Source organism: Schistocerca cancellata, chromosome 1 (assembly GCF_023864275.1).
Source record: "Schistocerca cancellata isolate TAMUIC-IGC-003103 chromosome 1, iqSchCanc2.1, whole genome shotgun sequence".
Lineage (NCBI taxonomy): Eukaryota > Metazoa > Arthropoda > Insecta > Orthoptera > Acrididae > Schistocerca > Schistocerca cancellata.
The window spans coordinates 321,670,962-321,697,896 of NC_064626.1; the positions used below are offsets into that span (position 1 = coordinate 321,670,962).

The 26,935-nt window shown below is 38.9% G+C and overlaps 1 protein-coding gene across 1 annotated transcript in view; it reads left to right on the plus strand.

Moving 5' to 3' along the window:
- The window catches only part of LOC126173125 (negative elongation factor B), a 120,731-nt gene that overhangs the window by 24,227 nt on the left and 69,569 nt on the right, over positions 1 to 26,935 (plus strand). The window contains exons 3-5 of the mRNA XM_049920932.1: positions 11,075 to 11,263; positions 19,446 to 19,628; positions 19,711 to 19,884. Coding sequence (XP_049776889.1) covers positions 11,075 to 11,263; positions 19,446 to 19,628; positions 19,711 to 19,884 — 546 coding nt within the window. The remainder of the gene's footprint in view (positions 1 to 11,074; positions 11,264 to 19,445; positions 19,629 to 19,710; positions 19,885 to 26,935) is intronic.

Consider the following 26,935-nt stretch of genomic DNA (forward strand, 5'->3'; position numbering starts at 1 on the left):
ATGACTGCAACCATGGAATGATGTTGGGTATGTCTGTTTGGAAAATGTTCTGCGTACAATCTTGCAGCATCTCTCCCATTGCAGTCCTCTTTGCTGTATGCAAGCACAATGTCTGTCACTTGTGCAGTTGTGTACTGTACATGTTGTACTGCTGTCAACAATGTTACCTCATTGGCAGACCACACAAGGTCCTCAGTAGGATGTGCACATGAGCTGTGTTGAGGAATGTAGTGCATCCACAGGAATGTTATTAGGCTCAGGTCATCTAACCCCAGTACACAGATGGCGAAAGGGTTGCATACCTTCCGTATTCAGGCACTAAAACAAATGAGCTGTCATAATGGTTCTTTTTCAGACTTTGACACACTCAGCACCCAAGCTGCACATTTCTGGATATGGGTTCTGTCATGAAAACAGATCAGTTTGCCCTCCCACACAACTTATTAAGTGATGTCAATGCTTTTTTTTTTTTTTTTTTTTTTTTACATGTTGTATATAGTCAGTCAGTTTGGATTGTAAGGATCAGCCTAGGTTGGATATTGTAGACACAACATGCAATCTTGTAAAAACCATTTGGGGGAGCAATCGTTTTCTCAGAATTTTTACGTATTATACAATATGAAGACAGTACCGTCTACGCTCCACTGAGAGAGCAACTCTCCTAGCCATTCTTTCTGTGCATGAATGTGTAAAGAAGTGGAATTAAGAAAGCTGCATGGTCAGAAAATTAATATTTTTATATTCAAGCCATTTCAGCAGTATCACTGACACTAAAGTCAGACTATATAAGACATTCAGTTAATCAATTATCCAGTCTTCAAATCCATGATAAAACAGTAATCAGAATTCAAAGCTTTTGCAAATATTTTACAGAAGAATTAGTCTCATTATTCATGTGCATAATAATTTTCAAAAGTATATCCTAAAGGCTATCTCCTAAATAATCAACTTAAATAGTTTGAGAGGAGTCTTAGTTAGCTTCACAAAAATTAATCAAATACAGAGCACCAACAAGAATGAAGTCAGAACTGGATTGGAATGGGGGCTGTCCATGCATCAGATTTTTAAGGGTACGGATTTTATAGTACCTGTACCCTTTTACTTCATCAACACACTGAAAATCACCTTGCAGTGTATGGTGGAGGGTACCTCTGTTGCCACTATCATTTTGTCCCTTTCTTATTCACTCCAGAATGTTGTGTTTGAAGAGTGCCTGTCTGTTAGCTTCATATGAGCTGTAATTACTCTTATTTTCTTGTTGTGTTCATTTTGTGAGAGCAAGTAATATATCACCAGATTCCTTTTGGAATTTACACTATCGAAATCGTAACAATAAACATCTTCGTGATGGACAATGCCTTTCTTGTGGTCTGTCACTGGAGTTTTTTCTAAGCATCTCCGTTAACATTCTCACATGTACTAAATGAATCTGGTATGAAATGTGCTGCTCTTTGTTTGATCTTATCACTCTCTTCTATTAATCCCACCTGCTAAGGGTCCCAGTCTGTCAACCAAAATTCAAGAATTTTTGAACCATTTGTTTCGTGTATGAGTTATGTTTCCTCCAGATTTTTCCAATTTGTTTTAGACTGACATCTGCTTTTGCTAGAACTAGTTTTATGTAATCATTCTACTTTAGGCTGCTCTTAGGGATTTTACAGTTATTATCGTTTCCAGTGATTTATCACCAATTTCGTAACTGAATAGTAATTGATCGCCTTGCCTATTTTAGTGCAGTGTGTTACAGTTGTTCACACTCTGTAGCCGACAGCATCATCCATGAACAGCATCACAAAACTGCAGACAGTGTCCACTAGATCATTTACATACATCTTAAGCAGTAATGGCCCTTCAACAGCCACTTGGGGTACATGTGGAGTTACTTTTACATCTGACAGTTTTTCCCAAATAGGTCTGTTATTAAATAGCTATCTCTCAGACAACCCTTTCTTTAAAATGGGAATTATGTGGCTTTTTTCCAGTCACTAGAAATCTTTCATTGTTTCAGAGACCTACAATAAACTGCTGCTTGAAAGAAAGCAAGTTATTTCACATAATCTTTCAGCTACCTCGTCAGGTCCAAATGCCTTCCACTATTAGGCGGTTTGCTGATTTTCCATTTTGCAATTACGTACATCTACATCTTGCATTTATATGTTCTTGCAGTGACTAAGGGCGGGTACTGTATTACAATATTCCTCAGTGAAACAATTCTGGAAGATCAAATTTTGGCATGAGTGTGCAGTATTTCATTGGTGCTTTCACAGCTGAAATGGGAAATCATTGTAAAGAAAATCCCGTTGATGGCTATAACTCTTCTTTATTAAACTGACAGTTTCAGCCCACAGGGCCATTTTAAAGTGTCTCCATTTGAGTGCTCAAGCAAAAAAGGATAATATTTAGTAGTATCTAATCCATTCACAAACTGGAAAAGAGGAAAGTCTAATTGTTTGAGATGTGATGCCATTGGAGGATGTTGAAAATTAGGCGGACTTATAAGATAAGAAATGAGGAGGTTCTCCACAGCATTGGGGAGGAGAAGAGTATGTGGAAAACATTGACAAAAGGAAGGAACAGGATGATAGGACATGTGTGAAGACATCAAGGAATAACTTTCATGGCACTAAAGGGAGCTGTGGAGGGCAAAAACTTTAGGGGAAGACAGAGATTGAGATATATTCAACAAATAATTGAGGGCATTGGGTGCAACTGCTACTCTGAGATGAAGAGATTGGTGCAGGACAGTAATTTGTGGCAGACCACATCAGACAAGAAGCAAGGCTGATGACCCCAGAAAAAGGCCATCCATATGTGGTGCCATTGTCATCACAGTCTAGAGGTATATATCACGACATAGTGGAAATGTGTTTTTGTAGTGTGTCTGGAGCAAGTTAAGTGATAAAACTTCTTTGTCCTTAAAACCTCAGTTCAGACCTAAGTGATGGCACACACCTCTGGATTGTGGTGACTTTGACAGTGATGATACTGCATGTGAATGGCTTAGACTGCATAGAGTTTAAGTTTCGCTTACACAGTTCAATTAAGGCTTTTAAAAATGGCCCAGTTGGCTGAAAGTGTCTATTGGTATTTTAAAGAATAATAAAGAAGAGTGTTTTCTTTGTGAGGATTTCTCACTTTAGTGTGTAGAGAGATATCGTACCAATAAAAATGAATTAATTTTTTCTTTCAGTATTGTAGTGAGAAGTGGTAGAAGGTATACTCTGCAAGAGAGGTCCATAGGGAACAGAAGTAGTGAGCTAAATCTCTCTCATGTAGTGTTGCCAGGAAGAGAGATGTGACTTGTGTCATGGGTTCATGCCAAGAATATAACTAGACAGAACTCTGATGTCCAGAAGTTAATGGGCATTTGTATGTATCATGTAATTGAAACAAAAGCTGCTACTCCAAGGAGGAATTTTCTATGGTATATGTGATGGAGCAGGAACTGTGTCACTAAAAACTTTTGCATTTAAGACGGTAAACACAACACAAGAGATGACATAGTGCATTTTATGACAAAGAACTGTTGAGCTGTTGCTGCTATGGTGTTAGTGTGTTAAAGATAGGAAAAAAGGCACATGTCCAAATCTTCCATACCCGCTACTGATAACAGCACTTTCACTTACGACAAACCTTGTTGAATACACAACAGAAAGGATGAAGATGACACAAGTTCAGTGATAGTACTATCAGCTAAATTCAAGAAGACTGTGCAGTTCACACATTTATTTGTTTATGCTTATGTATACACCCTGACTTCTGCCATTTACACTGTGTCCAAGTAAAATCATGTGTGTCTTATAAAACTACCTCAAAGCCTTAGGTCCAATGCTGGATGTAAAATTTAAACATGTTTTTTGTGTTGATTGTATCAAAGCTTGTGCTTGTGTCATGTTGATTGTATCAAAACTCATACTTGTGTTGTGATATATTGTGCAGTACAAAATTGTTAATAGTAGACACAACCCGTGTGTTTTAGAAACTTTTGGTCACAATGTCCTTGCTCAAAACCATTAGTTCCTCAATTTCGTTATATATGTGCAAAAACGGTATATTTCTGAGAGTTTTTGGACACAATCAAACAGTATTGGGTGTAACCTACTCCATAATAACTGTTATTGTAAATAACTAACATATAGTGTCACAATAGCATTTTCTTTTAATAGAAGCATATATTGTCAGCATTTATCATTAATTAAAGCTATTGAAGAATTTGTTAGTAATTGTTACCTGAACAGTTCAGGGAAACAGTAAATTTATAGCAGGGCTCACTGTAGTTGTAATCGATATTTTGTATTGGCTGTAAATTGCTTCAGTTCTAAAAGACTACTGGTGATACTTGTAGCATATCAAGCCCATAAATATTGGAGCATATCAAAACCATAAATTAAAAAATAATCAACAAATATAGCTGAAAGTGTGTGAAATATTGCATAGGACACAATGCAACCCCACTGTGTTTGCTGTTCTTGGACACAGGATGAGTTAGTTGCTTTTTGTAAGCAGTTGCAAATCACCGTGACTGCTGTCAGGCAATCAGAAGGTGCTGTGAATGAGTGTGATGGCAGGGCTACTGAGTGTCATACACCAGAGGTACCAAAGGTGCTGTCTCTTCTGCGGGAAATCCAGGATCTGTCACTACTCATCCTCTTTACTGTGAGTGGCTTGTCAGTGGTAGGTTCAGGCATTCTGTGCAGGGGAGATAAGGACCAGGGAGAACTCAGGATGTTATATCTGTCTCCCAGCCAAAAAGTTAGAGGTTTTGTATTTCACTGAAATGGAAACTGAGCCAATGAGACTCACTTCAACTGTTGGTAAACATGTTGTGTCCATGTCAAGGGGAAACAAACACAAAAGGGTAGGCCCCTGTTAATCACCAGCAGTTCAAACGTACAGTGAATAATGGTGCCACTTAGGGAAATGGTACCAAAGGATGGGAAGGAACACTGTGTCCACTCATTGTGTATTCCTAGGAGCCTCATTCAATATATTGAAGAGGCTATTACGGAAACCATTAAGGAAACAGGGTGCAACCAACTGCAAATTGTGGTGCACATTGGAACAAACAGTGCCTGTCATACTTGGTTCATTTCAACGAACGGCAGAGAAGGTTGAGAATACTAGCCTTGCTCATAGAGGTTCAAAGAAGCTCGTAGTTCAAAGAAGCTCGTAATGTGGGGCATTGTCCCCAGAACAGGTCGTTGCCCCCTCACTCTGAGTCGAGTGGAGGACTTGAACCAGAGGCTGCGAAGGTTCTTTGACAAGATAGGCTGTGCTTGTATAGAGTTGTGCCATAGGCTTGAAAACTGTAAAGTCCTCCTAAATGGATCAGGTGTGCGCTACACATCAGAGTCTGCTACCAGGTAGCTTGCAGTGAGTGCAGAGCACATAAGGGTTTCTGTAGACTAGGCAATTTCCTATCCAATCCAGGTAACAATAGCTGTATGAGACCAAAAATGTATCAGTGTAGGATCCAAAGAAGTAGGCTCGCGCCCCCCATCCTGCCCCACCCCCCACCCCTCATGCCTCACATACACACAGGTGAGAGTATTAAAATCCTAGTGGCTAAATGGCAATGCATTCAGAACAAACTGGTAAGAGTTTAAAGCACTCCCAAAAAGCATTGAAGCTCACATAACACTAGGTATAGGTTTAAACCTGAAGTTGATTGCAGTAAGGTTTATAGGAAAAAGTTGCGCTTATGTTGAAAGGACAGGCTACTGTGAAGTGGAGGTAATGTATTTGTCACAGTAGACTAGAAACTCAAATCCACGGAGATAGAAATTAAAGCTGCATGCAAGATTGTTTGTGCAAGACTCAGTATCAGGGATGGGTATAAAATTATAACTGATCCTTATAGCAATCAACCAACTCGCCACCTGCTCTAACTGTAAACTTTAGGGAAACCCTCAGTTCACTTGTAAGTAAGGGCCCCAATCAGGCATGACAAGATATCCTGTGGAACATTACTAAATGCCTACTCTGAAAACTACCTAGACCAGATAGTTTGGAAATCCACTCATGATGGAAATTCATTAGATCTAATGGCAATAAGTAGACCAGCCCTCTTTGAGGATGTCTACATCAAAACTGGTGTCCATGGCCATGAGGTAGCTGTAGCAACAATCATTACCAAAGTACTAAGGGCAGTTAGAACATGTAGAAAGATTTATATGCTCAGTAAGGTAGATAAATAAGCAGTAGTATTATGTTTCAATGAGGAACTTGAAGCTTTTCACTCAGATAGTAATATGTAGAGTTAGAGGAACTTGGCTCAAGTTTAAAAGAATAGTTGACCATGCACTGGGTCGATATGTGAACCCTTCAGGATGGGTGGAACCCTCCATGGTATGCAGTCGCTGTAAATAAACTTCTAAAGAAACAGAGACTGCTTTCTGTCAGATGTAAAACAAAGCATAGGGCCATAGATAGACAGATGCTGAATGAAATACATTAGGCAGTCAAGAGAGCAATGTATGAAGACCTTCATGATTGCCACAGCAGAATACTGTCGAAAGAGCTGTCACAAAACCCAAAGAAATTCCGGTCATATGTAAAGATTATTAGTGGCACCAAAGAACTGTCCAGTCACTCACAGATGAGACAGGTACTCATAGTAGCAAAGCAAAAGCTGAAATGCTTGTTTTCAAGTGTTTCTTTACAAAGGAAAAACCCAGAAATATTGCTCCAATTTAATTCTCATGCCACAGAAAAGATGAGTGAGTCAGTTGTATTGAGAACAGATGAAATCCTTAAAATGAATAAAGCCTCAAGCCCTGATGAAATCCCTTTCGGCCGGCCGGAGTGGCCGAGCGGTTAAAGGCGCTACAGTCTGGAACTGCACGACCGCTACGGTCGCAGGTTCGAATCCTGCCTCGGGCATGGATGTGTGTGATGTCCTTAGGTTAGTTAGGTTTAAGTAGTTCTAAGTTCTGGGGGACTTATGACCACAGCAGTTGAGTCCTATAGTGCTCAGAGCCATTTGAACCAATTTGAAATCCCTTTCAGATTCTGTACTGAATTTGCAGTCAAGTTAGCCATTCTCCCAGCTATAAACTTTTGTAGATCCCTCACACAAAAAACTGTCATCAGTAGTTGGAAGAAAGCGCAAGTCACACCTTTCTACAAGGATAAGAGAAGTGATTCACAAAACTACCATCCAAAATCCTTGACATCTATTTGTTGTAGAATTTTAGAACAAGTTCTGAGTTCAAATATACTGAGGTAACTTGAACAGAATGACACCTCCTCCATCCCAACCAGCATGGATTCCGAAAACATCAATCATGTGAAATCCACTTGTACTTTTCTCACAAGACATTCTGAAAGCCATAGATCAGGGCAGACGGATAGATTCAATATTTCTTGATTTTCGAAAAGCATTTGACTCAGTGCCACATCTACACTTATAAAAAGTACACTTGTATGAGGCATCAAGCGAAATTTGTGACTGTGTTGAGCATTTCTTGGTGTGGAGGGTTCAGCGTGTTGCCTTGGATGGAGAGTCATCAACGGATACAGAAGTAACTTTGAGAATACCCCAGGGAAGTGTCTTCGCACCTTGCTGTTCGTTTTGTACGTTAATGAGGTTGTGGAGAATATTAATAGTAACTTTTGACTTTTTGCAAATGATGCAGTTGTCCATAATAAAGTACTGTCTGAAAGGGGCTGTGTGAAAGAGTGGCAAATTGCTTCAAATGTTCAGAAATGTAAAATTGTGCACTTTACAGAATGAAAACATGTGGTGTCCTATGACTATAATATCAATGAGTCCAGAATGATATTGGTCAATTCATACAAATACCTGGTGGGTAACAGTCCATATGGATATGAAATGTGAAGATAACATAGGCCCAGTCTTGTGTAAAGCAGATGGCAGCCTTCAGTTTATTGGTAGTTCTAGAATATTGCTCGAGTGTGTGGGTCCCGTATCAAACAGGGAAAACAGGGGACCTTATATGTTTACAGTGAAGGGCAGCACGAATGGCCACAGGTTTATTTGACCCGTTGGAAGGAGTCGCAGAGATTCTGAAAGAACTGAACTGTCAGCCTCTTGAAGAGGGATTTAAACTATCGTAAGAGAGCCTACTTACAAAATTTAAGAACTGGTTTTGAAGATGCCTTCACAATATACAACAACCACCACTTATTGTTCTTGTAGGCATTGTGGAGACAGGATTAGATTAATTGCAGTGTGCATAGGTGTATTCAAACAATAATTCTTCTCCACTTCATATGTGAATGGAATGGGAAAAAAGCTCTAATAACTGGTACAATAGGACATATCCTCTGCCATGCATTTCACAGTGGGTTGCAGAGTATAAATGTAGATGTAGGTGTTGAACCTAACTGAGTGGAACAATGCCCTATGTAAAGAGAGGTGTTGGTATTTAGCGGCATAAAATTACAATGAAACTTATGAAAGTAGCATGGTAGAAAGACAGTTTCATACATTACAGCAATAATACACTCATTTGTGATAAATATCTCAAGTGGTGTGTAGCGAGAAAGGCCAATAGGAACTGTGCTGAACATGTTAATTAAGAAATAAATAAGAGTTATTTATTGGAAGGAAGATACCTAGAACTGGTTAGAGATTTTTAGACTGCAACTACTGGCTAAGGGAAAATTTTGTTCTACCTTTAAATAAGGACTTGAGTGGAGGATGGTGATTAAGCTAAATTCTGTTACTCATACAAAGACCATTACTCATACAAAGACCAGACCAAGACTGTGAGGGCAGGTCGTGAGTTATACTTGTATTGCTCAGTCAGTAAGGAACTTGCCTGTGAAAGGAAAACATCCCAGGTTTCAGTTCCAATCCTACCCACAATTTTAATCTACAGAAAGTTTTAAAATACAGTTATTTGAAAGTCTGATGATATTGTCTAATTTACACTAACAAGAATCAAACACGGTGAAGTTGAAATGATCAGGATAATACTCAGATTTTTCGTTATTGTTATACATACCAGAATGTATTTATGTACGAGGGTATTTCGGAAACTAAAGATACACCGTACGCCAGAGGAACAGAAGAGTTTTGGCGAGCAAGTTGGCAACACTAGTGTTAATCTTGAACCATTAGCTTTCTCCTCGCAGTCGTTCGGCTGTTGAACGTTGCTTCTGGTTGGAGTAGGTCATGTTTAAAATGGCTGCGCCAATTCAGAATCCCGCCAGATGTGAAGTGCGCTCTGTCGTATGTTTTCTTCATGCAAAAGGTCAGCGACCAGCAGATATTCACAAAGAAATTGTTTCTGTGTATGGGAACATTATGAATCGACAAAATGTAATCAAATGGTGTCGTCATTTCTCTGAAGGTAGGACCGATGTTCATGACGAACAAAGAACAGGTCGGCCATCTGTGATCTCTGATGCCCTTCTTCGGAGAACGGAGGAAGCAATTCGTGCGAATAGACGTCTTACATTGAAAGAATGGCAGCAGATCATACCGGACGTGTCAATGACAACTCTCTATGATGTTGTGACTGTCAAGTTAGGGTACACGAAATTGTGTGCATGCTGGGTTCCAAAACTGTTAACGGAAGAACACAAAAAGAAAAGGATGGGCTTTGCACTCGACTTCCTCACACGCTGTGCTGAAGCAGGTGACGAGTTCCTTGATCACATTATGACAGATGACGAGACGTGGGTTTATCACCATACACCTGAATCCAAGCAACAATCAATGCAATGGCGCCATTCGAATTGATCAAAAGCCAAGAAATCCAAAACATTGATTTCAGTGAAGAAAATCATGGCTTCTGTTTTTTGCGACAGACAAGGCATTCTTCTGTAGGAATTTATGACTCCTGGAACGACAATTAATGCTGCTGCATATTGCCAGACTTTGAAACGTCTTCGAAGGGCAATTCAAAACAAACGCAAGGGAATGCTGACAAGTGGAGCCCGCTTGCTTCATGACACCACTCGGCCTCACACAGCGCTCGTAACCAAAGCACTACTCAAACAATTCAAATGTGACGTATTGAACCATCTGCCATACAGCCCAGACCTTGCGCCCACCGACTTCCATATCTTCCGTTACCTGAAGTCACATCTTGGTGGAAAATCAATCCACGATGATGAAGAGATCAAAGATGAAGTTGAAATGTGGTTCCGGTAACAGGCGGAACCTTCTGTGACTGTGGGATACAAAAGCTTGTGCACCGACTTAACAAATGTGTGGATAACGTGGGTGATTATGTCGAAAAATAACAAATAATCCAGTTAATAAGATGTAACTGACTTTTCTAAATAAATGTTCTATGTAAGGACTGCGAGCCATTGTATCTTTACTTTTCGAAATGCCCTCGTTCCTCGTAGGGTGGTTCTTGCTGACATTTATCTATTCTTATTTAGAAGCTGGAGAGAGAGGCAAAAAGATACATGTTTTTATTTCTAAAGATGTTCATTTTTTTGTTTCATGTTTTATTTTACCATATGATTATGTTTTATCATGCTTTTACCAGAATAACTGTCTTCCTTATAAACCTTTTACCTCTATCTCTGCCGCAGTACTGTTTTGCATGCCTAAGGCACAATATTCAGTTGGTTGTTTCTCTGTGTTTTAATAGGGTTTTAACTGGTATTTTATGCTCCAATAATGGTCTGAATTTGACCAAAATTCAAGTCGAAATAAAAAAAAATAATTACAGCTGTGTATTAAATTAGAAAATTCCTAACACTTAATTTTGTTACAAAGTATAGTATTTTTGCACTTAATTAAAGGTTTATGAGTGTATTGTTTCCATTGTAAATACTTTTAACTAATCTGCTTTATTGAAGGCCGGGTACCAGCATGCTGTTTTTCATGGCTGTAGTTTCATTTTTGGTGTTAGCTGCAGATTTCAGGAGCAGAAATTGTGATTTTATTTGTAGTGTTTCATTTGACAGTTATTATGTTTTTAGATATTATCTCTGTTAAGAAGTACCATGCTTACTATTGATTGTAATATGATACTAAACTTGTTCATAAATTGTTGAAACAACTTTTTTCTTTCAAGACAGACTGTTAATTAGCCTGTGCTGCGATTTGCACATAAGTTGCTGAAGAAAATATTTTTGTTTTCAGGAACTGAGGGACCGCTTGGTACAACATATAAATGAAATCGGTCAGAAGGAAGGAAAGGAAAGAGACCGCAAACTGAAAGAACTTTTGGCCAAGAGCTTCTCAGTTGTACGAGTAAAGGCTCTTCGGCCTGTGGTTATGTGTATTCTTCGCAATACGCCTCACATTGAAGACAAATATCTGAAAGTTCTGGTACAGTAGTACATGTTATACTATTTGAAGGCATCTTTGAAAATTATTTGAAATGTTCTGGGGTTTATCAAAGTTAATTCATTGTTGTAGAAGCAGTGTGAAACGTGTAAACATAAAGTTTACTACTGTTCAGAAAAGTAGTATGTTGTACATAAACTAATAAGGAAATTTTTTGTCATGGTGTGTCAATGTGTGCCTTTCAAGTTTAAACTGTGACAAGTTCCATGAATATCAGTCACCTTATTGGCAGTGGATGAGCAGTTTATAATAAAAGTGTTCTTGGGCTCCTGTAGGAAACAAACGCAGTGTAATTCCAATGCAGCCCTAGAGAAAAGATGCAGAAATGTTCTGAGCAGTGGTAGCAAAGTACACTGACATTTGTGTATTCAAATGGACCGTACTTTAAAGGGATTCACTGCTAATTGAACATATTTGCTAGGTACAGAATCCTCAGTATCTGTCCTTTATCTTTTGTGTCATATCTCATACGTAACATTTCCGCAGCAGGGATCAAGAATGTGTTGGCTTAACAGGTTCTCCAGAGCCAGTGAGGTGATCAGTTTTGATTAAACTTGTCCCAGCATAAGGGCATGGTTCAAGATTGTAATACAACATAACAAATGGAACCTTAGTAATGGAAACAGTAATATTTATTTGTGCAAAAGTAATGTAAATACGTGTACAGATGCTACTCAGCCAGGGAATGTGTAATACAATGAAATGATTTACTCAGCCAGGTCTATATAATATGAATGTAGCCCTGTGTGTTAAACATATGCATTCATTGCTACTCAGTAGTACTTGGCAACACAGAAATACTGTATGTGACAAAAAGTGTATGTTTATCATGTCCCATTTCACATTTGGTTTAACTTCTTTGTTGTGCATATTTGTCTTCTTTGCAGAAATTATTGAGGCCGAAGTTAGTTGTTGAAAACAGCAGAAACAGTGAAAGTAATATTCCAAAAAATGTATGTGTTGTTGATAAAAAATATAAAAGTGTAGTCTTAAAATGGTAAGAATCGTGAACAGAGAAACAAAGTAATTGTTATGGCAGACGATCATGATTGAAGATTTGCCCGTGTCCTCAATGAACAGCCTACAGTAAATGCAAGTGCCTTCATGAAGTCTGGTGCAATTATGTCTGAAGTAGTAAACACGCGTGGTCCACAGATGTAATAAGTTTGCCCTCGAAAGATTATTTTGTGGTTTGCAGTGGGTCAAATGATGCAAACAAAAAAGTAATGTGTAAAGCAAAACTGGAACTAAAAAAGTGCTTAGGATAGCTGAGACACACAAATGTCTTCGTGTTGAATATCCTAAGCCGATACGACTTACCACCGTGGTCATGGGCAAACAAAGACATTACTGCCACTAATGAACAAATGTCAGTGTTATGTAAACATTTCAAAAATGTAAAAATCCTCAATTTTACCAACATGGGCCACAGATTCCACAGATCACATGTATTAGACCTTAATACCCTGCGGAAAAAACTGCGCATTAAAAACTTAAATGATAATATCAACAACAAGAATCAAATACACAAAAGTGAAATCATCTTAAACTGGATCACTCTCAGCACAGCAGAGACAACACCAGCATCTCCACTATCAGCATCACAAGCAGAAAAAACAGCTCGTCTAACACACACATGGAAGGAACCTCAGTATTTCTTACGTGATACATACAATGGAGGCATAGCTTAAGTGATCTGATGCATGACAATAGTCAAGAATTTTGTGTGTCCAGCCAGTCAGACAGTAATGCAAAAATAGTGGTTTTCTTTTATATTAATATACAGTCACTAAAAAATAAACTCACAGAAATGGAATGGTGGTTGGAAGAATTAAGTTGCGATGTTCTGCTAGCGAATGAACACTGGTCAAATTATAGTGAACTTGAAGTAAGTGTACCTTATCAGTAACAATTAGCAACTTGTTACTGTAGAAAAAATTTGAAGAATGGTGGTGTTTCAATCTTTATCAAAGAAACAAACAATTTAGAATACAAAGTGGTAGGTGTGAGTTCTCTATGTATAGAAGCAGTTTTTGAAGTCTCAGCAATGATGATGCCAAGTCATGAACTAATAGCTATATCAGTGTACCACTCTCCTAGTGATAACACAGAATTATTCATAAAAAATCTTGAAAAAATGATAAAAATGCTCTTAAAGTACAAACACTGCAAAGTTTTGATATTTGGTGATATTAATGTAGTTATTAGGTATAAAGCCAAACATGTGAAGCACCTATTAGACATATTAAGACTTCTGCTGCCTAAATGACAAACCCACCAGGTTCAGTGCTTGCCTAGATAATATAATATGCAACTTTCAGCCAAATAAAACTGAATTTGGTACTGTAAACCTTGGATATCCCACAGGGCTTTGGCTTAGGCACCCTCTAAACAACAAAACAGACAGTTCTTCAACTGAACTAGGAAGAGTAATCAGGCCAGTCAATGAACATAAATTGAGAATTTTTTAGAATTATTAGTAGAAAACCTTAACTCATGTTGTCCAAATATCACAGAAAACTCCCAAAGCAGAAACAGAGTAATAAACTGCAAGAACTGAGAAACTGGTACACACCACACCTGCGCAAACTTATGGAAGAAATGATGGCTTACTATGACAGATTGCAACATGATCAAGCTGAGAAGGAAGGTTACACAACACCGAGAAGGGGATATTGAAGAGAAATTAGAGCAGCCAAGAGGAAAGCCAATGACAGTTACATACTCAATTTGATAAATAAGTGTAAAGCAGCATGGAAAATTAACAAAACAGAGATAAGCTCTGAAAATATATGCAACAACATTCCAATCCATCCAGACACCTTAAATGTACACTTTACCAGTTCTGTCTCAAATAAAAATCTCACTGAAGATGCAAATAAAGCTGCAGTATTGCTTCCAACTCTAGATAGTAAGCAATACAACAATTTCTGCTGGACTTGTGTATTCTACAGACAGGTTAGCGAAGCAATTGTCAAACTTCGCAAGTCAAAATCAGAATACTTCTGTGGACTTTCAAATCACCTGATAGAAAATATAAATAGAGAAATTTTACTGCCACTAACCAAAATCATCAGCCAAATACTACACGAAGGAATCTTGCCAGATTGCCTAAAAATTACTATTGTAACATCTGTTCATAAGAAAGGTGATAAAGCATCTCCTCATAACTGTCATCCCATTTCACTCTCACCAATCATATAAAAAATTATAAACTATTGTATGCACAAACAGATGAATTGGCACTTTGAGAAAAATAATCTATTAGCTCCTCACAATATGGTTTCGGATGTCATCTCTCCACTGTTAAAGCAGTTGAGATTATTATCACAAAAATATATTATTCTTTGAGACAAAAAAAAAGACCTGTGCAACTCTTGTAGGTTTGAGGAAGGTTTAGACACTGTCTCCCATATTATATGTATTAAAGAACTCCAATACTACAGAGTGGGAGAGGATGTTCTTCACCTTATTGAGTCGAACGTAAGCAACAGAAAGCAGATGGTAACTATAAATAACCAAAGGTCAGGCTTAGTACCTGTTACAAAAGGTGTTCCACAGGGCTCAGTACTGGGTCCATCCCCATTCATTGTCTATATAAATGACTTACCCTCATTTTTGCCTTGTCAGGCATTACTGTACGCAGATGCTACAACTCAGATCACACAGGTTGACAGTTCAGAGTAGCTGCGACATAATATAAATGTAGCAATGGACTGATGCACTAACTGGTTCCTGGCAAACTATTTACAACTAAACTGAAGATATTGTTTTCAATTTAAGTGTCTCCAATGAACATAAAAAAATAGACAACCTATTAGGTTTCCACATAGATCAGAAACTCAGCTGGGTGAGTCATACAGAAAAATTATATTCAAAACTTTCTCAAGTTTTTTATTTGCTCTACAAACTAAGGAATAATGTAAGGAAAATGGTACTAACATAAGCATGTTTTGCATTTTTCTATTCCCACATTACCTATGGAACTCTTCTATGGGGTAATTGTCCCAGCTCAAAAACTGTATTCAAGTGCCAAAAAGAGGTTATCAGATGTATAGCAGTACTGACTCCAAAAGAATCCATTAAAGATCACTTCAAAGAGCTCAATATTATGACAGTCCCAAGCCTCTATATATACACTATGTGATCAAAGGTATTCGGACACGTGGCTGAAAATGACTTACAAGTTCGTGGTGCCCTCCATCGGTAATATTGGAATTCAATATGGTGCTGGCCCACCCTTAGCCTTGATGACAACTTCCACTCTTGCAGGAATATGTTCAATCAGGTGCTGGAAGGTTTCTTGGGGAATGGCAGCCCATTCTTCATGGAGTGCTGCTCTGAGGAGAGGTATTGATGCCAGTCAGTGAGGCCTGACATGAAGTCGGTGTTCCAAAACATCCCAAAGGTGTTCTGTATGATTCAGGTTGGGCCTCTGTGCAGGCCAGTCCATTACAGGGATGTTATTGTCAAGTAACCACTTCGCCACAGGGCGTGCATTATGAACAGGTGCTTGATCATATTGAAAGATGCAATCACCATCCCCGAATTGCTCTTCAACAGTGGGAAGCAAGAAGGTGCTTAAGACATCAATGTAGGCCTGGGGGCTGTGATAGTGCCACACAAAACAACAAGGTGTGCAAGCTCACTCCACGAAAAACACAACCACACCATAATACCACTGCCTCTGAATTTTACTGTTGGCACTACACACACTGGTAGATGACGTGCACCAGACATTCACCATACCCACACTCTGCCATCGGATTGCCACATTGTGTACTGTGATTCGTAAATCCACACAACATTTTTCCACTGTTCAATCGTCCAATGACTATGCTTGTTACACCAAGCGAGGCATCGTTTGGCAATTACTGGCGTGATGTGTGTCTTATGAGCAGCCACTCGACCATGAAATCCAAGCTTTCTCACCTCCCGCCTAACAGTCATAGTAATTGCAATGGATCCTGATAGAGTTTGGAATTCCTGTGTGATGGTCTGGATAGATGTCTGCCTATTATTACACATTACGACCCTCTTCAACCAGGATAGATATCCTTTGTTTTTGGAACAAATGAGAGTGCATGTAGTATACGAGAGTGTGTGATTCTGTCTCCTTACCATGTGTTATCTCCTTTTTATTGGCTCAAGGTGCATTACCCCAAAAATAAAATGTTCTTGATTTTCTGATATTTTTTGAAAATTGCGCTATGTCTTTTACTTCCTTAGAGATTTTTTTAAGAAGATGTGTTGTTGAAGAAAGGCATATCTACATTTACAAGATTTGTAGAGATGAAGAAGGCTGGGCATTGTCAACTGGAATACATGCTTTGAAATTCTGAAGGTAGCAAGGATAAAATACAGGAATAAAAGGTTAGCAGAAACCAGACTACAGTTATAAGTGTCACAGGACATGAAAGGGAAGTAAAAGTTTAGAAAGGAGTGAGACAGGGTTGTAGCCTATACCTGACGTTATTCAATACATACATTGAGCTGGCAGTAAAGACAAACAAGGAGAAATTTGGAAGGACAATTAACATGCAAAGACAAGAAATAAAAACTATGAGGTTTACCAGTGACACTGTAATTCTCTCAGAGATGGAAAGGGTGTTGGAAAAACAATTAAGCAGAATAGATGGTATCTTGAAAAGAAGCTAGAATTTGAATAACAACAAAAGTAAAAGAAGGGTGGTGAAGTGTAGTCAAATTAAAGCATACAATACTGAGAGAATTAAAGTAGGAAATGAGTCACTAAAGCTAGTGGATGAATTTTGCTATTTGGGCAGCAGAATAACTGATGATGGCTGAAGTAAGGAAGATATAAAATGCAGGTTGGCTATAGCGAGAATTGTATGTCTGAAAAGAGGAATTTGTTAACATCTAATATAAATGTAAGTGCTAGGAAGTCTTTACTGAAAATACTGTGTGGAGAATAAAATGTATGGAAGTGAAATGTGGACGATAAACGATTCAGGCAAGAAGAGAATAGAAATCTTGAAATTTGGTGTTACAGGAAAATGCTTGGTGATTAGATGAGTGGATCCAATAATTAATGTGGAGGTACTGAACTGAATTGGGGAAAAAATTTATAGCATAACTTGACTAAAAAAAGGGATTGTTTAACAAGACAGTTCCTGAGGCAACAAGGAATTGTCTGTTTGGTAATGGAGGGAAAATTGTAGAGGGAGGCCAAGACACGAATACAAACAGGTTCGAGTTGATGTAGGTTGCAATAGTTATGCAGAGATGAAGAGCCTTGCACAAAGTAGATTAGTGTGGAGAGCTGGATGAAACCAGTCTTTCAACTAAAAATCACAACGACTACTTATTGATATGAAAGGAATAATTTTTGTTGACATCTTGCCCACTTAATTGAATGACTAAATCACTTCAGTAGCATTACTTAATAAAAATTAATGTACGGTTTAATGTCCCATCAACAAGGAGGTCATTAGAAATGGATCACAAGCTCAGACTGGGGGAGGAAATTGGCTGTGTCCTCTCAAAGGAACATTTCTGGCATTTGCCTTAAGTGATTTGAGAGACCACAGAAATCTGTGATTCCAGACAATATTTGTCCTCCTCTTACTCTTACTTCAACTTTTGGCAGACACTCCCACTGCCAGTCAGATTCTATTAAATATTTAGTTGAATGAGACACATATGAATCACTTGTATTGAAAAGGGCATCAGTTCGTAATTTGGTTATTTTGAGTTTGTTATTGCTCCACATATTATAGTTGTAACTGCAAAAACTGAAATTAAAGGGTTATCAGTCTGTCAGTTGCTGTACATTCTGTTGGATTCTGAAAAACATTGTTATTTTGTAGTGGCATCAGTGAATGCCTCATGCTCTTTTAAAAGTAAAGAGGCCAGTCGTAACATGTGCTCCTTGAAAATAAAGCTTAGATAGCAGCACTGGTGATACTGTATGTCATTTAATACTTTCTGTGTGCACCCCTAGGTAGCATTACCAGTAATGTTCACAAGAAGACAGTACGTTGCAATTGTGACTATTGCACATTGTTGTGTTTGTTATTCACACAGTCAAATGTGCATTGCATTATAGATTTACTGATGATTTGTAGTACGAGTGCCACAAGAACACGCTGAACTTCATTTATTCTTGGACATCCGCTTGGTTCAGTATAAGAATCACACTCTTGGTAGATTTCTGTTGTATCTAGCCAATTCTGGGTAATTCAACTAAATTCAAAATTAATTTATAGTTAGAGGACAAAGTCTTTTACCGTGTGATAAGGATTGTGTCATTGTAAAAAGAAAATGAAGGAAGTGGGACTGATTGTTTGCTGTACGTGACATCACATAGGTGATGTGTACAAGTTAAAAACCAAGCAAATTTCTTGTTAGAGAGATTGCTGCTATGAAATACTAGACTTCAAGTCATGGTGGCAGCCATACTACCAGAGACCAAAATTTCTAAAGGAACTCAAACTATTAGAAGGCAAGGGAATATGAAATTCTCTGTCAGCCCTCTTTCGCATTCTGTTTTTGATAACACAAGAAAGAGTACAGCTTGTACATTGATCAGTGGACTGATTAGTTTCACTTGTGTGTGAACCTTCAATATGTTCCATTTACTGCAACAGAAAAGCAGGTGTGTCCATTAGGAAAGATTCAAATTAATTGTGGGCTTGGGAAAGCTCCATTATCTGCCTGTCTGCCTGACAAACACCTATATTTCTATGAAGAAATTATGAAATGGTCTGTAAAGAACAAAAGCCAAGACAATGAGTGAGTGATTGAACTGTGAAACACTGTTTGTTGTTGTAGAATGATGCAGTAATATTGTGAAATGTACAACTATATTTGTTATATTGTATGCAATCAAGACCATGTTAATATGAACAGAAAGGTGTTCAGTATCTTTTACATGCAATTCGTTTTTCATCAGTTCCTGGTATTTAATTACATATGCAAAATATAGCACTAGAAATTCAATCTTTTGTTTTATAATTAAATTTGCATCATATAACAGTACCAACGAATATGCCCATATTAAGTTTTGTCCACAAATGTGTGTCATTTGACTTAAGCCCTTATATGACATTATTTACATTATGAATCCATATATTTTGTGTTTATTTTTGTTTTAGTTTTTGACATCTCATTGAAATTATTTAATTAAATATTTTGTTCATAGGTAAGAGACCGGGAACTTTATTCTGACACAGATACTGAGGTGAAAAGACAGATTTGGAAAGATAACCAATCTCTTTTTGGAGATGAAGTATCACCTTTGCTAAGCCAATACATAAAGGAAAAGGAAAATATCCTCTTTGATCACTTAAATTTGACTAACTTATTTTTTACTCCATCACCAAAGGTAGAGTTAAGCTGTGGCTTTGTCTAGAACATTTTTGACAGGCAGCATTAAAATACAGTACTCAGTGTTTTTTGTTTTGTAGGTACGCCGTCAGGGGGAGGTTGTGCAGAAACTAGCCCATATGATTGGTTCAAGTGTAAAACTGTATGATATGGTGCTTCAGTTTCTACGAACACTCTTTCTTCGAACGCGTAATGTTCATTATTGCACTTTGAGAGCAGAGTTACTTATGGCACTCCATGATTTGGAAGTACAAGTAAGTAATTGCAGCTTGAAACAGAGTAATTTTCAGCAGTTTGTTGGGAATGATGACAATTTATTTAAATCAATATATGTTTGATAAATGGCAGCTTTGGTTGTAAGTATTGAAATCTTTTCTTTTAGAGATTGATTTTTGTCACTGTGTGACCAACTTCTGTGCTAAAAATATGTATGAACCATCAGACATAAGGATCTTAACACAGATGTGGCCCTATTTATAACCACCATAAAAAATTACAGAAACGGAAAAAATATAAAAAAAATAGCTTCTCGTACCCACCAAGTTATTCGAACCTTGCAGGTCCATATTGTAACAGCACAACATTTTCTATTTTTCAACATTTTCTATTTTCAAAAAATTAGGTGTGGGTGTCTCATTTTCAACTGAAGATAGGCTTCATAAATTGTCAATTAATAAACATAAATTTAATTTTCTACATGAGTCAGGGATTTACAGATTACAGTGTGCTGATTGTAATGCTATTTATGTGATGCACACAGGGAGAAAACTCGAAGTAAGATATCATGAGCACATTGCTCTGGATAGGAGGGATACTGCCAGTAGATCCAACTTTACAGCACATATGTGTGATTGATAGGGGCCATGCTCCTCCTGACTTGACATCACAGTTTAAATTGCTGCATAGGGGAGTAAAAGGCAGATAGCTTGATCTCCTGGAAGAGATGGAGGTTTCCTGCAATTTGAAATCTCGTAATTGCATGTTGCTTAATGAGCAGACATTTACAAAAAGTGTCCATTTTTGGTGGCACTTTGAGACCTGCGTAGCGCATGGCAATAAAACCACCCACAGGGCCAGCAATGAGATGGAAGATTAGCCAGTATAACGCTCTTATACAGTGCAACACACTGATTCCGATACAAGTGTAAGCTTGGTGGGCTTTTAGGCAAGTGTCTTCTGCAGCAATTTTTTGCTTGAAATATATGAGGTCTGTCTAAAAACCAACCTTTGGCCAGAAAAAATATTTCAAATACCTGACCGGGTTGGGGCCCTAATCCCCTTCAAAGCAGGCCCCTTGTGCTTGCACACACTTAGCCCACCAATCCTTCCACTGCTGGAAACACATCTGGAAGACTTCTTTTGGAATAGTGTTCAGCTCCATTGCTGTGTTCCACATTATCTATTTGCTACCCTCTAAATGATATGCTTTCAGTGGCATCTTCAATTTTGGAAACAACCAGAAATCACAAGGAGCCATGTCTGAAGAGTAGGGAGGGTGGTGAACTGCTGTAATTCCATGTTTGGCCAAGAAATTTTGGATCAAATGGGATGAATGTGCAGGGCGTTTCATGGTGCAGTTGCCAGTTTTTCGCTGTCCATATGTCTGATCTTTTGCACCGAACTACATCACGGAGTTGCCGGAGAACATCTTGATAGTACTCCTTTGTCACTGTTTGTCCTTCTGGTGCATATTCGTGATGCACAATTCCACGCACATCAAAGAAGACAGTCAGCATCACCTTGATTATGCTTCGCACCTGCCGCACTTTCTTCGGCTGTGGAGACTCGGGATGCTTCTGTTGCAATGACTGTCTTTTTGTTTCTGGGTCGTACCCGTACACCCATGACTCATCTCCAGTTATCACGGTGTTCAGAAACCCAGGATCAGTGTTGGTGGTGTCCAGCAGGTCCTATGCAACATCAAAACAGAGGTTTTTTTGTTCCAGTGACAACAACTTGGGCAGGAATTTCACAGTCACTCAGTGCATGTTCAAATCATTACACAAACTTGCATGTGCAGAATCTCCAACCTCTTCGGCAATCTCCCGCATGGCCGCGCTATTGCGTGGGAAAATCAAAGGTTGGATATTTTGTAGACAGACCTCATAGAACATGTATCCTAACAGCAACTAGTGGACATTAGGTTTATTTGTGAGCCCTATTTGCAATGTATATTTGGCATATGCCAGTTTATTCGATGAAGCTACCACTGTTGCCACTTTGTCATTATTGAATCTTAACGTCAGTTGCTCACCTGAAAAATAGCAGTACTGCAGGTCTGGTACATAATCGGTGAGATTATTGTACTTTTGTGAATGTCTTTTTGTCACTTTTTGTAAATGTCTTTTAAGAATTTTATGCTGATAATGTCAATCATTAGGTTGGTCAAGTCTTCGAGTATGATAAGAGAGGGGATAACATCTCATTGTTAAGGGGTTAATGTTGTTATATTTAATCAATGTTTGGAAGTACTATATGTAACTTTAAAAAAGAACCGAATTAATAGCACAGGTCCTAAGTTTCTTAATGATCATGCAATTTCACTGTTTGTTGATATGCATACATGAAGACTTCAGGTTGTAGCCTATGGCTCTGTGTGTGTGTGTACATGCACATGTCACACTCTCCAGAAGTGTTTTGCCCAAAAGCTCAGCAGTTTATAGTTTACTGTCACTTCTACATGTATGTCCACTGCTCGATGTCTTGTACTTGTTAAATAGTGATCTATCCCCATAAACATATTACTGAAAACTGCTTTATAATGTTATACATAAAAAATGAAGATGAACAGTGGGGCAAAGCCCAGCCGTATAATAAAATAGCACAATGATGTTAGCACTGGCTTTCAAAGAAGCAACATTCGATGGAATGACTTGTTGCACATAAGTACCATAAAGGTTATGGAAATGTATTAGAGAATCTAAGTAGACTTTGCCTTAACAGGTTTCTAGTTCTCTCAACAGTCCAGAACCTACACAAATTTTATGGATGGCAAAGCTACCCGTACACAGTGTGTACGTTCTGCAGAAGGGCAGCACTTTCAGCCACTAGTCATCAATTTAACCATGAAGCCAACTCTCACAGGTAGCTACAAGAAGATGGTGTTACCAGATACACTATAACGATCAAAAATATCCGGGCACCCCCAAAAACATACGTTTTTCATATTAGGTGCATTGTGCTGCCACCTACTGCTAGGTACTCCATATCAGCAACCTCATTAGTCATTAGACATCATGAGAGAGCAGAATGGGGCACTCCGCGAAACTCACAGACTTCGAACATGGTCAGGTGATTGGATGTCAGTTGTGTCATACTCTGTATGTGAGACGGCCACACTCCTAAACATCCCTAGAGCCAATGTTTCCGATGTGATAGTGAAGTGGAAACATGAAGGGACACGCACAGCACAAAAGTAAACAGGCTGACCTCATCTGTTGACTGACAGAGACTGTCGACAGTTGAAGAGGGTCGTAATGTGTAATAGGCAGACATCTATCCAGACCATCACACAGGAATTCCAAACTGCATCAGGATCCACTGCAAGTACTATGACAGTTAGATGGGTGGTGAGAAAACTTGGATTTCATGATCGAGTTGCTGCTCATAAGACACACATCATGCTGGTAACTGCTAGACGACGCCTTGCTTGGTGTAAAGAGTGTAACCATTGGACAATTGAACTGTGAAAAAATGTTGTATGGAGTGGCGAATTATGGTACAAAATGTGGCAATCCAAGGGCTGGATGTGGGTATGGTGAATGCCAGGTGAAGGGTATTTGCCAGCGTGTTTAGTGCCAACAGTAAAATTGGAGGTGGTGGTGTTATGACGTGGTTGGGTTTTTTTATGGAGGGGGCTTGCACCTCATGTCATTTTGCATGGTGCTATCACAGCACAGGCCTACATTGATGTTTTAAGCACTTTCTTTCTTCCCAATGTTGAAGAGCAATTTGACGATGGTGACTGCATCTTTCAACTCGACGTGTTCATAATGCACGGTCTGTGGCGGAGTGGTTACACTGCAATAACATCCCTGTAATGGACTGGCCTGCACAGAGTCCTGAACTGAATCCTATAGAAGACCTTTCGGACGTTTTGGAATGTTGACTTCGTGCCAGGCTTCACCGACCAACATCGATACCGAGTTGTGAGGACAGTACTGTAGAGTAAAATTCATTCCACACAGTAATCCTGTTTCATGAACACTCTTGTAATAACCTGTCTTTCTGAAATAAACTGTATAAATATATACTCAAATACTTTTTTGTGTGTGCATATCACAGGTCGTCAATTTCAAATTCTCTAAAATTTAATATTACCCAAATTTAGATAATATCTTTATAGCTATGACTACATATTATTTTGTTTTAGACTGAAATGTCTTTTATAGAAATGTTGCAACACAATTTTCAACATATTCTGAATAAATATTTTCAAGATGGAGGGAACACCACACACAAAAAAGAAAATGACACTCAAGTTTAAAGGTGATTTTTGAAACAAATTATTGCTTATATTAAGTAGCTAGCCCGAAGGTGGTATTTTTATTTATACTATACTACTGCAAAAAGATTAAAAAGTTGTTCTCAATCTCTGCACCTAACTCTAACACTTTTTTCAGTTTCTGTAGGCACTTAGAACACTTTTGGATATACTTTTCCATTTTGTTGAAATGTGACAGTTTGTATTCCATAAAACAATATTTACAAGATACGCCTTACCCTTTTAAATTGAAAAGGGTCAATCAAGTCCTTTCTTCTTAACCATCTTGCAACTGTTCAATAGCCTAAGGCCTATAACTGTAAATAACACAAAGACAAGGTTATGTTGCTTCTCACTCAAACACATAGACTCGAATGACTGTTGGAAGTCAGACCAGTGTTGCCAATTCCAGTCAACTAAACAACCCAATATGTTGTGCTCAGTGGCGAGTGTTCATTTCCAAGACAGTGGTATCGTCAGGAGTGCCCTAGGTGAGAGTGACAGGACTGCTGTTCTCTCTATATATAAATGGTTTGGCAGACAGGGTGGGCAGCAGTCTGCGATGATGCTTTGGTGTACTGTAAGGTGTCGAAATTGAGTGACTGTAGGGAGGTACAAGATGATTTACATAAAATTGCTAGTTGTTAGACAAAATTTCTAGTTGATGTGATGAATGGCAGTTAGCTCTAAATGTGGAAAGGTTTAAGTTAACACAGATGAGTAGGAAGAACAAACCTGTGATGTTCAGTTATAGTATTAGTACTAATGTCCTGCTTGATATACTCAAATTGTTTAAATATCTTGACATAACGTTGCAAATTGATATTAAATTGAATGCATATTTGAGAACTGTGGTAGGGAAGGCGAATGGTTGACTTTGGCTTATTGGGAGAATTTTAGGAAACAGTGGTTCTCCCGTAAAGGAGTTCGCATTAGGATGCTGATGCCAACTACTCTTGAGTACTGATCGAGTGTTTGGGATCTGTACCAGGTCAGACTGAAGGAAGACTTCGAAGCAAGTCAGAGGCAGGCTGCTAGATTTGTTACTGGCCGGTTCAAATGACACATAAGTGATACGGACATTTTTCGGAAACTCAAATGGGAATCCCTGAAGGGAAGGCAATGTTCTTTTCGAGAAACACTGTTGAGAAAATTCAGAGAACTGGCATTTGAAGCTGACTCCCAAATGATTCTACTGCTGAGAACATATAATGTGTGAAATGACCATGCGAAATGACCATGGAAATAAGATTTGAGAAATTAGTGCTCATATGGAGGCACATAGACAGTTGTTTTTTTCCTCACTCTATTTACGAGTGGAATAGGAAAGGAAATGACTAGTAGTGGTACAGGGTACTCCCTGCCACGCACCTTATGGTGGCTTGCAGACTATTATGTACATGTAGATGTAGGAATGTACATTCCTCCCCGTCTAACAACAATGTTCCTACCCCCAGACCACACAGAAGCATCCCCCTTGTCACCCAATATTATCCTGGCCTCGAAAACATCAACAAATTACTCCGCCAGGGATATGACTTTCTCAAGTCAACCCCTGAAATGAGATCATCCCTTGACAAAATTCTCCCCACACCACCCAGAGTTGCCTTTCGTCGCCCCCCTAACCTCCGTAACATCCTTGTTAAACCCTACAATATTCCCAGACTACCTTCTCTACGCAGCGGTTCCTACCCCTCTAACCGACCCCGCTGCAAAACCTGCCCCATGCATCCCCCCACAACCACCTACTCAAGCCCCGCTACTGGTAAAACGTACATAATTCAAGGCAGGGCTACGTGTGAAACAACACATGTCATTTATCAACTGACATGCCTGCACTGCACAGCCTTTTACATCGGCATGACAACAACTAAACTGGCTGAGCGCATGAACGGACACAGACGAACTGTCCGCCTAGGAGATGCCCAGTACCCAGTAGCGGAGCATGCCCTCCAGCATAATTCTAGGGACCTAGGAACCTGCTACACCGTATGTGCCATTTGGCTTCTCCCACCCAACACCAGTCCCTCTGAACTGCGGAGATGGGAACTTGCACTCCAACACATCCTTTCATCCCGCCATCCCCCTGGACTGAACCTACGTTAAACAACCTCACTCCCATTCTCTCTTCAGTCTTCTCCTCTTTCCCTTTCCTCTTTAGCCATTCACGAATCTTTTCATCCTGCATAGTTGTGTTTATCTTTATACTATATACCTCTTTACTTCTGTATGCATCCTCTTTGGTTTGAAGCTGGCACAGTACTTACAGTAGAATATCTTTGGCTTCCCTCTGACAACCATGCCTCCATCCTTGCTACCCTCCCTATTTTCCTTTCCCTGTTGTTTCATAACCTGGGTTGTGAGTAACTGAATCTCCTTTCCCTTCTTCCCTTTCTTTCCCCTCTCTCCTCCCCGATGAAGGAACATCTGTTCCGAAAGCTAGGAATGTAAATTTTTGGTTCTATTTTATGTGTATCTATCGGCTGTACTGAGCTGAGGTAAGTACTGGCCAGCCCCTCTATCTCTTTGTTAGTACTCTTCAGTCTCTCTCTCTCTCTCTCTCTCTCTCTCTCTCTCTCTCTCTCTCTCTCTTTCTTTCTCGCACATGGCTGTGTAGTGATAAGCCGGTGTGTAAAAAACCTAGTCCTTAGGACAGCGATTTGTGATATCTCTGGATATTATTGATAACAGAAGAAAATATTGAACTGTTTTCAGTAAAAAAACAAAAAAGAAAGGTTATTTGCCATTTGGGACAGACTAGTTTTGTATTCTGCTCCTTTCTTTATCTACTTTCATATGACTGCACTGCTGTGAAGATAAAA